Raw genomic sequence first — 13328 nt, forward strand, 5'->3', positions numbered from 1 at the left:
CACACTTATCTATAATCTCTATTCCACACTATCTATAATCCCTATCCCACACTATCTATAATCCCTATCCCACACTATCTATAATCCCTATCCCACACTATCTATAATCCCTATCCCAAACTATCTATAATCCCTATCCCACACTATCTATAATCCCTATCCCAAACTATCTATAATCCATATCCCACACTATCTATAATCCCTATCCTAAACTATCGATAATCCCTATCCCACACTATCTATAATCCCTATCCCACACTATCTATAATCCCTATCCCACACTATCTATAATCCCTATCCTACACTATCTATTATCCCTATCCCACACTATCTATAATCCCTATCCCACACTATCTATAATCCCTATCCCACACTATCTATAATCCCTATCCCACATTATCTATAATCCCTATCCTAAACTATCTATAATCCCTATCCCACACTATCTATAATCCCTATCCCACACTATCTATAATCCCTATCCCACACTATCTATAATCCCTATCCTAAACTATCGATAATCCCTATCCTACACTATCTATAATCCCTATCCAACACTCTCTATAATCCCTATCCCACACTATCTATAATCCCTATCCTAAACTATCGATAATCCCTATCCTAAACTATCTATAATCCATATCCTACACTATCTATAATCCCTATCCTACACTATCTATAATCCCTATCCCACACTATCTATAATCCCTATCCCACACTTATCTATAATCCCTATCCTACACTATCTATAATCCCTATCCCACACTATCTATAATCCCTATCCCACACTATCTATAATCCCTATCCCACACTATCTATAATCCCTATCCCACACTATCTATAATCCCTATCCTAAACTATCTATAATCCCTATCCCACACTATCTATAATCCCTATCCCACACTATCTATAATCCTATCCCACACTATCTATAATCCTATCCCACACTATCTATAATCCCTATCCCACACTATCTATAATCCCTATCCCACACTATCTATAATCCCTATCCCACACTATCTATAATCCCTATCCCACACTATCTATAATCCCTATCCCACACTATCTATAATCCCTATCCCACACTATCTATAATCACTATCCGACACTAACTATAATCCCTATCCCACACTATCTATAATCCTATCCCAAAATATCTATAATCCCTATCCCACACTTATCTATAATCCTTACCCACACTTATCTATAATCCCTATCCCACACTATCTATAATCTCTATCCCACAATATCTATAATCCCTATCCCACACTTATCTATAATCCTTACCCACACTTATCTATAATCCCTATCCCACACTATCTATAATCCCTATCCCACACTATCTATAATCCCTATCCTAAACTATCGATAATCCCTATCCCACACTATCTATAATCCCTATCCCACATTATCGATAATCCCTATCCCACACTTATCTATAATCCCTATCCCACACTTATCTATAATCCCTATCCCACATTATCGATAATCCCTATCCCACACTATCTATAATCCATATCCTACACTATCTATAATCCCTATCCAACACTCTCTATAATCCCTATCCCACACTATCTATAATCCCTATCCCACACTATCTATAATCCCTATCCCACACTATCTATAATCCCTATCCCACACTATCTATAATCCCTATCCCACACTACCTATAATCTGTATCACACACTATCTATAATCCCTATCCCACACTATCTATAATCCATATCCTACACTATCTATAATCCATATCCCACACTATCTATAATCCCTATCCCACACTATCTATAATCCCTATCCCACACAATCTATAATCCCTATCCCACACTATCTATAATCTCTATCCCACAATATCTATAATCCCTATCCCACACTTATCTATAATCCTTACCCACACTTATCTATAATCCCTATCCCACACTATCTATAATCCCTATCCCACACTATCTATAATCTCTATTCCACACTATCTATAATCCATATCCCACACTATCTATAATCCCTATCCCACACTATCTATAATCCCTATCCACACTATCTATAATCCCTATCCCACACTATCTATAATCCCTATCCCACACTATCTATAATCCCTATCCCACACTATCTATAATCCCTATCCCACACTATCTATAATCCCTATCCCACACTATCTATAATCCCTATCCCACACTATAATCCCTATAATCCCTATCCCACACTATCTATAATCCCTATCCCACACTACCTATAATCCCTATCCCACACTATCTATAATCCCTATCCCACACTATCTATAATCCCTATCCCACACTATCTATAATCCCTATCCCACACTATCTATAATCCCTATCCCACACTATCTATAATCCCTATCCCACACTATCTATAATCCCTATCCCACACTTATCTATAATCCCTATCCCACACTATCTATAATCCCTATCCCACACTATCTATAATCTGTATCACACACTATCTATAATCCCTATCCCACACTATCTATAATCCCTATCCCACACTATCTATAATCTGTATCACACACTATCTATAATCCCTATCCCACACTATCTATAATCTATAATCCCTATTCCACACTATCTATAATCCATATCCCACACTATCTATAATCCCTATCCAAAACTTATCTATAATCTGTATCCCACACTATCTATAATCCCTATCCCACACTATCTATAATCCGTATCCCACACTTATCTATAATCTCTATTCCACACTATCTATAATCCCTATCCCACACTATCTATAATCCCTATCCCACACTTATCTATAATCCCTATCCCACACAATCGATAATCCCTATCCCACACTATCTATAATCCCTATCCCACACTATCTATAATCCCTATCCCACACTATCTATAATCCCTATCCCACACTATCTATAATCCCTATCCCACACTATCTATAATCCCTATCCCACACTATCTATAATCCCTATCCCACACTATCTATAATCCCTATCCCACACTATCTATAATCCCTATCCCACACTATCTATAACTATCCCACACTATCTATAATCTGTATCCCACACTATCTATAATCCCTATCCCACACTATCTATAATCCCTATCCCACACTATCTATAATCCCTATCCCACACTATCTATAATCTGTATCACACACTATCTATAATCCCTATCCCACACTATCTATAATCCCTATCCCACACTATCTATAATCCCTATCCCACACTGCCTATAATCTGTATCCCACACTATCTATAATCTCTATCCCACACTATCTATAATCCCTATCCCACACTATCTATAATCTGTATCACACACTATCTATAATCCCTATCCCACACTTATCTATAATCTCTATTCCACACTATCTATAATCCCTATCCCACACTATCTATAATCCCTATCCCACACTATCTATAATCCCTATCCCACACTACCTATAATCTGTATCCCACACTATCTATAATCTCTATCCCACACTATCTATAATCCCTATCCCACACTATCTATAATCTGTATCACACACTATCTATAATCCCTATCCCACACTATCTATAATCCCTATCCCACACTTATCTATAATCTCTATTCCACACTATCTATAATCCATATCCCACACTATCTATAATCCCTATCCAACACTACCTATAATCTGTATCCCACACTATCTATAATCCCTATCCCACACTATCTATAATCCCTATCCCACACTACCTATTATCCCTATCCCACACTTATCTATAATCTGTATCCCACACTATCTATAATCCCTATCCCACACTATCTATAATCCCTATCCCACACTACCTATAATCCCTATCCCACACTTATCTATAATCTGTATCCCACACTATCTATAATCCCTATCCCACACTACCTATAATCCCTATCCCACACTTATCTATAATCCCTATCCTACACTATCTATAATCCCTATCCTACACTATCTATTATCTGTATCACACACTATCTATAATCCCTATCCCACACTATCTATAATCCATATCCTACACTATCTGTAATCCATATTCCATCAAGTTTTCCTATCGTGTATCATCATGACCCCATCATGCAGATATTGTGTGCACATCATGTAACATGTGATCGCATAACTGTATTAAACTCAATGATTCAAAATGTCCTGAATTTCTCAATGGTATGACAAAGAAAACATAACTTCCGATTACCATAGCTGTTAATCAGATCAAAATCATCACAATAGAAACATTTGATACACATGCTATGTTTTATAACCTTATTATTTGTACTTTACAAACTCACCTCTTCCAATTCACTGATTCTGGACTCTTTTTCATCTGTTGTACTGTGAAAAGAGATTTTAATATAGTACAATTTGGAGTTGTAATAAATGATATACTCAAATCAAAGTGCCAAGAGCACTTACAGATGGATTGAAATAAGGAAGTGTTACAGTTGGAATTACGATTAAGTATCCACTATAAAAACGTTCATTCACCGTTTGGCCACTGTTTGGCCTCCATCTGGCCATCGACCAACTCGCAACTGGCCACCATTCGCATCTGGCTCAGGCAGGTTAGATATACGATTGCCTGTTATCTGTAATATTGCATTCAGCTGGCCTCGTATCTGGCTTTTTTATTTGTTTTTTTCGGCCAGCCTTCCATTCGGCCGGCCTCTCCGTCTGGCTTTTTCATTTGTTTTTTTCGGCCAGCCTTCCAATCGGCCGGCCTCTCCGTCTGGATTTTTCATTTGTTTTTTTTGGCCTCGTAGTCAATTGGATGCGTTTGCATCATTAGATTATAACATAGGAACGCTTCATTTTAGATGTTTTATGAATATAATTCATATGTGATGTTACAATTACTGATGAATGCCACTACATTATTTAAGCTGGAGGTTCAGCTACAGGAAAAATCATTAATGAGGGAAGGGGCTTTGATTTACACCCAATAGGTCAGGGTGTATCTCTGAATTACAACAACTGCAATTTGGCTATAGGGCATTTTTTATATAAGGATTATATATAGTTTTTTTCATAAAATGAACATCAGTCACAACAGGTAGATTTAACTGTAAAACTGTTGCTAAAAATTATAATCTAAAACATGTGTTGAGATGGCCATTCATATATATAAACATATTCTATGTTTTCCTTATGACAGTAGTTAGAAGTACATTTTTTCATTCTTACACACTTACACACTTGTACACTACCAAACCTGTAAACTATAGGAGTAGGAGACTTACACAGTTGTACACTACCAAACCTGTAAACTACAGGAGGGCTTACACACTTGTACACTACCAAACCTGTAAACTATAGGAGGGCTTACACACTTGTACACTACCAAACCTATAAACTACAGGAGGGCTTACACACTTGTACACTACCAAACCTGTAAACTACAGGAGGGCTTACACACTTGTACACTACCAAACCTGTAAACTACAGGAGGGCTTACACACTTGTACACTACCAAACCTGTAAACTACAGGAGGGCTTACACACTTGTACACTACCAAACCTGTAAACTACAGGAGGGCTTACACACTTGTACACTACCAAACCTGTAAACTACAGGAGGGCTTACTTGTACACTACCATACTTGTAATCTACAGGAGGGCTTACACACTTGTACACTACCAAACCTGTAAACTACAGGAGGGCTTACACACTTGTACACTACCAAACCTGTAAACTACAGGAGGGCTTACACACTTGTACACTACCAAACCTGTAAACTACAGGAGGGCTTACACACTTGTACACTACCAAACCTGTAAACTACAGGAGGGCTTACACACTTGTACACTACCAAACCTATAAACAACAGGAGGGCTTACACACTTGTACACTACCAAACCTGTAAACTACAGGAGGGCTTACACACTTGTACACTACCAAACCTGTAAACTACAGGAGGGCTTACACACTTGTACACTACCAAACCTGTAAACTACAGGAGGACTTACACACTTGTACAGGAGGCACACTTGTACACTACCAAACCTGTAAACTACAGGAGGGCTTACACACTTGTACACTACCAAACCTGTAAACTACAGGAGGGCTTACACACTTGTACACTACCAAACCTGTAAACTACAGGAGGGCTTACACACTTGTACACTACCAAACCTGTAAACTACAGGAGGGCTTACACACTTGTACACTACCAAACCTGTAAACTACAGGAGGGCTTACACACTTGTACACTACCAAACCTGTAAACTACAGGAGGGCTTACACACTTGTACACTACCAAACCTTACACACTTGTACACTACCAAACCTGTAAACTACAGGAGGGCTTACACACTTGTACACTACCAAACCTGTAAACTACAGGAGGGCTTACACACTTGTACACTACCAAACCTGTAAACTACAGGAGGGCTTACACACTTGTACAGGAGGGCTTACACACTTGTACACTACCAAACCTGTAAACTACAGGAGGGCTTACACACTTGTACACTACCAAACCTGTAAACTATAGGAGTAGGAGACTTACACAGTTGTACACTACCAAACCTGTAAACTACAGGAGGGCTTACACACTTGTACACTACCAAACCTGTAAACTACAGGAGGGCTTACACACTTGTACACTACCAAACCTGTAAACTACAGGAGGGCTTACACACTTGTACACTACCAAACCTGTAAACTACAGGAGGGCTTACACACTTGTACACTACCAAACCTGTAAACTACAGGAGGGCTTACACACTTGTACACTACCAAACCTTAAACACACTTTGTACACTACCAAACCTGTAAACTACAGGAGGGCTTACACACTTGTACACTACCAAACCTGTAAACTACAGGAGGGCTTACACACTTGTACAACCTGTAAACTACAGGAGGGCTTACACACTTGTACACACTGTAAACTGTACACTACCAAACCTGTAAACTACAGGAGGGCTTACACACTTGTACACTACCAAACCTGTAAACTACAGGAGGGCTTACACACTTGTACACTACCAAACCTGTAAACTACAGGAGGGCTTACACACTTGTACACTACCAAACCTGTAAACTACAGGAGGGCTTACACACTTGTACACTACCAAACCTGTAAACTACAGGAGGGCTTACACACTTGTACACTACCAAACCTGTAAACTACAGGAGGGCTTACACACTTGTACACTACCAAACCTGTAAACTACAGGAGGGCTTACACACTTGTACACTACCAAACCTGTAAACTACAGGAGGGCTTACACACTTGTACACTACCAAACCTGTAAACTACAGGAGGGCTTACACACTTGTACACTACCAAACCTGTAAACTACAGGAGGGCTTACACACTTGTACACTACCAAACCTGTAAACTACAGGAGGGCTTACACACTTGTACACTACCAAACCTGTAAACTACAGGAGGGCTTACACACTTGTACACTACCAAACCTGTAAACTACAGGAGGGCTTACACACTTGTACACTACCAAACCTGTAAACTACAGGAGGGCTTACACACTTGTACACTACCAAACCTGTAAACTACAGGAGGGCTTACACACTTGTACACTACCAAACCTGTAAACTACAGGAGGGCTTACACACTTGTACACTACCAAACCTGTAAACTACAGGACTTGTACACTACCAAACCTTACACACTTGTACACTACCACACCTGTAAACTACAGGAGGGCTTACACACTTGTACACTACCAAACCTGTAAACTACAGGAGGGCTTACACACTTGTACACTACCAAACCTGTAAACTACAGGAGGGCTTACACACTTGTACACTACCAAACCTGTAAACTACAGGAGGGCTTACACACTTGTACACTACCAAACCTGTAAACTACAGGAGGACTTACACACTTGTACACTACCAAACCTGTAAACTACAGGAGGGCTTACACACTTGTACACTACCAAACCTGTAAACTACAGGAGGGCTTACACACTTGTACACTACCAAACCTGTCAGGTCACAAATAGTGAGTAAACAAACAACTGGGTAGAACACATTAATCTGGTCAATACACAGGTAATCAGCAAGTGTCCAGTGTCACACCTGGGTGAACACTGGGACACAGGTAATTAAGTGTCCAGTGTCATCTAAGTCTGGACGAGATACAGGTGTTATTTACCTGTATATTTTCACACCAGACACAGACTGAGGAAGTAGATGATGTACCATTATTGTAAAACCTAACTTTATCTATTATATATCAGAATGTAATGAGAAATGTATATATACATACGGGTTATTGACATAGTTTAATTCAACTGAAATTTATTAACACATACATACTAACAATTGTAAGGTTAAATGAACAAAAACTTGTACAAACAATTAATCTTATTATCAACTGCATACCAACAATACCTATTCAATGTTCATTGAATTAAAGCAATACTATTCAGAACATTGCATTTTGCTGATGATGTCTCATATTTCTGTTAACAAATCCAACTTTTATAAGTTCATAATGTATGATATACATACACATATATCATAGATGAGAAAGCTTAAATGCTCGGTCATTCTAAAAAAACATGTCATTTTATAACTTAAAATAAGGCAGAATAGAGTGTATGAGAAATAGTGATGAGCATTCTAAAGGGTAGGTTATTTTAAAAACCCGATATATATATGAAATAAATTTCATCAGTTTAAATAAAAAATGATATTAGACTATTTGTCATTGTTAAGAAAATAATAATTGGTAGACACCTATACATGTACGTTCAAGTATAATTATAATCAAAGATAACATATTTATATGGAAAGCTAACTCTCCACTACATGTTTTCAATGGCTTCAATGAGATTTTATAAAATAACATTTGTTCTATTTTGGTATTTTTCTTGGTTATTGATTCATTCAAATAAATGACACAACACAGGTAGAGCTGAATTTACCTGCTTTTAGCCTATATCTGAAATTTACTGTAATTGGTTTAACCATTGTCACAATAAAACAACATCTGTCTTTGTCTCATAAAAAGTGATGTCCAGGTAAAACCCTGGTTAACCTTGGACTGTTAGGTGGTCACTCATTCTGCGTTATGTTTTAGAAATTTTCTCTCATTACCTGTCTGTAGTTAGATATGATTGAATGCATGGCCAGAGAAAAACCAATTAAAAATGACATTTCCAATCATTTATTCGTTTAAGCATATCGACCATTCGGCTTATAGCAGCTGAAACTGTACATAGCATTGTATCGGATCAAGTAGCTGAAACTGTACATAGCATTGTGTCAGATCAAGTAGCTGAAACTGTACATAGCATTGTGTCGGATCAAGTAGCTGAAACTGTACATAGCATTTTGTCAGATCAAGTAGCTGAAACTGTACATAGCATTGTGTCGGATCAAGTAGCTGAAACTGTACATAGCATTGTGTCGGATCAAGTAGCTGAAACTGTACATAGCATTGTGTCAGATCAAGTAGCTGAAACTGTACATAGCATTGTGTCGGATCAAGTAGCTGAAACTGTACATAGCATTGTGTCGGATCAAGTAGCTGAAACTGTACATAGCATTCGGTTTGATCAAGTAGCTGAAACTGTACATAGCATTCGGTCCGATCAAGTAGCTGTATTGTTTGGCTTTCGATCAGCCACCATTTGCCAACAACTGTCCAGCGACTGATCACCGTCTGGTCACTCTTTGGCCCGACAAAAAGTGGATGCTTAGTCGTAATTCTAACTGTATATCAGTACAGGATGGCAAAAAATCACTTCAGAAATTTTGTAAGGATCAGCTGGAAATTTATAAGGAAAATAATGGAAATCATTTACCATGTTCATTTTAGCTGATGAAAAATATGTGAAAGGAGACATAATAATAATCTGTTAACTTCCTACTGATGGGGAGAGAACATGTTGATTTCAAGTGGCTTTCCCTTGTCAATCATCACACTGAACAGAAAGTAAAAGTTCAGACTGTTTTTTGATGAAACACCCCATTTTGGAAGATTTCTAATTTTTTTCTAGATAAATCTTTGTTTCCTACACAGATAAATCTTTGTTTCCTACAGATAAATCTTTGTTTCCTACAGATAAATCTTTGTTTCCTACTCAGATAAATCTTTGATTTCTACTCAGATAAATCTTTGTTTCCTACAGATAAATCTTTGTTTCCTACAGATAAATCTTTGTTTCCTACAGATAAATCTTTGTTTCCTACACAGATAAATCTTTGTTTCCTACAGATAAATCTTTGTTTTCTACACAGATAAATCTTTGTTTCCTACTCAGATAAATCTTTGATTTCTACTCAGATAAATCTTTGTTTCCTACAGATAAATCTTTGTTTCCTACTCAGATAAATCTTTGTTTCCTACACAGATAAATCTTTGTTTCCTACAGATAAATCTTTGTTTCCTACAGATAAATCTTTGTTTCACAGATAAACTCAGATAAATCTTTGTTTCCTACAGATAAATCTTTGTTGCCTACAGATAAATCTTTGTTTCCTACAGATAAATCTTTGTTTCCTACAGATAAATCTTTGTTTCCTACAGATAAATCTTTTGTTTCCTACACAGATAAATCTTTGTTTCCTACACCGATAAATCTTTTGTTTCCTACACAGATCAATCTTTGTTTCCTACACAGATAAATCTTTGTTTCCTACACAGATAAATCTTTGTTTCCTACACAGATAAATCTTTGTTTCCTACAGATAAATCTTTGTTTCCTACAGAGATCAATCTTTGTTTCCTACAGATAAATCTTTTGTTTCCTACACAGATAAATCTTTGTTTCCAACATATATAAATCTTTGTTTCCTACACAGATAAATCTTTGTTTCCTACAGATAAATCTTTGTTTCCTACAGATAAATCTTTGTTTCCTACACAGATAAATCTTTGTTTCCTACAGATAAATCTTTGTTTCCTACAGATAAATCTTTGTTTCCTACACAGATAAATCTTCTACACAGATAAATCTTTGTTTCCTACAGATAAATCTTTGTTTCCTACAGATAAATCTTTGTTTCCTACAGATAAATCTTTGTTTCCTACAGATAAATCTTTGTTTCCTACTCAGATAAATCTTTGTTTCCTACAGATAAATCTTTGTTTCCTACTCAGATAAATCTTTGTTTCCTACAGATAAATCTTTGTTTCCTACACAGATAAATCTTTGTTTCCTACAGATAAATCTTTGTTTCCTACAGATAAATCTTTGTTTCCTACAGATAAATCTTTTGTTTCCTACACAGATAAATCTTTGTTTCCTACACCGATAAATCTTTGTTTCCTACACAGATCAATCTTTGTTTCCTACACAGATAAATCTTTGTTTCCTACAGATAAATCTTTGTTTCCTATCTTTGTTTCCTACAGATAAATCTTTGTTTCCTACACAGATAAATCTTTGTTTCCAACATATATAAATCTTTGTTTCCTACATATATAAATCTTTGTTTCCTACAGATAAATCTTTGTTTCCTACACAGATAAATCTTTGTTTCCTACACAGATAAATCTTTGTTTCCTACACAGATAAATCTTTGTTTCCTACAGATAAATCTTTGTTGTACATAGATAAATCTACAGATAAACACAGATAAATCTTTGTTTCCTACACAGATAAATCTTTGTTTCCTACAGATAAATCTTTGTTTCCTACAGATAAATCTTTGTTTCCTACAGATAAATCTTTGTTGCCTACAGATAAATCTTTGTTTCCTACTCAGATATATCTTTGTTTCCAACATACATAAATCTTTGTTTCCTACAGATAAATCTTTGTTTCCTACACAGATAAATACAGATAAATCTTTGTTTCCTACACAGATAAATCTTTGTTTGTAATCTTTGTTTCCTACAGATAAATCTTTGTTTCCTACACAGATAAATCTTTGTTTCCTACAGATAAATCTTTGTTTCCTACAGATAAATCTTTGTTTCCTACACAGATCAATCTTTGTTTCCTACACAGATAAATCTTTGTTTCCTACACAGATAAATCTTTGTTTCCTACAGATAAATCTTTGTTTCCTACACAGATAAATCTTTGTTTCCTACAGATAAATCTTTGTTTCCTACAGATAAATCTTTGTTTCCTACACAGATAAATCTTTGTTTCCTACAGATAAATCTTTAATCTTTGTTTCCTACTCAGATAAATCTTTGTTTCCTACACAGATAAATCTTTGTTTCCTACAGATAAATCTTTGTTTCCTACAGATAAATCTTTGTTTCCTACACAGATAAATCTTTGTTTCCTACAGATAAATCTTTGATTTCTACACAGATAAATCTTTGTTTCCTACAGATAAATCTTTGTTTCCTACAGATAAATCTTTGTTTCCTACACAGATAAATCTTTGTTTCCTACACAGATAAATCTTCTACACAGATAAATCTTTGTTTCCTACAGATAAATCTTTGTTTCCTACTCAGATAAATCTTTGTTTCCTACAGATAAATCTTTGTTTCCTACAGATAAATCTTTGATTTCTACACAGATAAATCTTTGTTTCCTACAGATAAATCTTTGTTTCCTACAGATAAATCTTTGTTTCCTACACAGATAAATCTTTGTTTCCTACAGATAAATCTTTTGTTTCCTACACAGATAAATCTTTGTTTCCTACAGATAAATCTTTGTTTCCTACACAGATAAATCTTTGTTTCCTACAGATAAATCTTTGTTTCCTACACAGATAAATCTTTGTTTCCTACAGATAAATCTTTGTTTCCTACACAGATAAATCTTTGTTTCCTACAGATAAATCTTTGTTTCCTACTCAGATAAATCTTTGTTTCCTACAGATAAATCTTTGTTTCCTACAGATAAATCTTTCTCCTACAGATAAATCTTTGTTTCCTACTCAGATAAATCTTTGTTTCCTACAGATAAATCTTTTGTTTCCTACACAGATAAATCTTTGTTTCCTACAGATAAATCTTTGTTTCCTACACAGATAAATCTTTGTTTCCTATACAGATAAATCTTTGTTTCCTACACAGATAAATCTTTGTTTCCTACAGATAAATCTTTGTTTTTAAACTACCGATAAATCTTTGTTTCCTACACAGATAAATCTTTGTTTCCTACACAGATAAATCTTTGTTTCCTACAGATAAATCTTTGTTTCCTACAGATAAATCTTTGATTTCTACACAGATAAATCTTTGTTTCCTACAGATAAATCTTTGTTTCCTACAGATAAATCTTCTACACAGATAAATCTTTGTTTCCTACAGATAAATCTTTGTTTCCTACACAGATAAATCTTTGTTTCCTACAGATAAATCTTTGTTTCCTACAGATAAATCTTTGTTTCCTACAGATAAATCTTTGTTTCCTACACAGATAAATCTTTGTTTCCTACACAGATAAATCTTTGTTTCCAACACAGATAAATCTTT

General features: G+C 35.8%; 1 protein-coding gene across 1 annotated transcript in view; it reads right to left on the minus strand.

Moving 5' to 3' along the window:
- Positions 1-4442: 4442 nt before the first annotated feature.
- Positions 4443-13328, minus strand: part of LOC132560147 (RB1-inducible coiled-coil protein 1-like) — a 29757-nt gene continuing 20871 nt past the window's right edge. Inside the window, exon 15 of the mRNA XM_060224795.1 lies at positions 4443-4547. Within this exon, the coding sequence (XP_060080778.1) occupies positions 4443-4547 (105 nt within the window). The remainder of the gene's footprint in view (positions 4548-13328) is intronic.

The sequence above is a fragment of the Ylistrum balloti genome, unplaced genomic scaffold, assembly GCF_031769215.1.
Source record: "Ylistrum balloti isolate Yb309-2 unplaced genomic scaffold, AGI_CSIRO_Ybal_v1 Utg371022, whole genome shotgun sequence".
Lineage (NCBI taxonomy): Eukaryota > Metazoa > Mollusca > Bivalvia > Pectinida > Pectinidae > Ylistrum > Ylistrum balloti.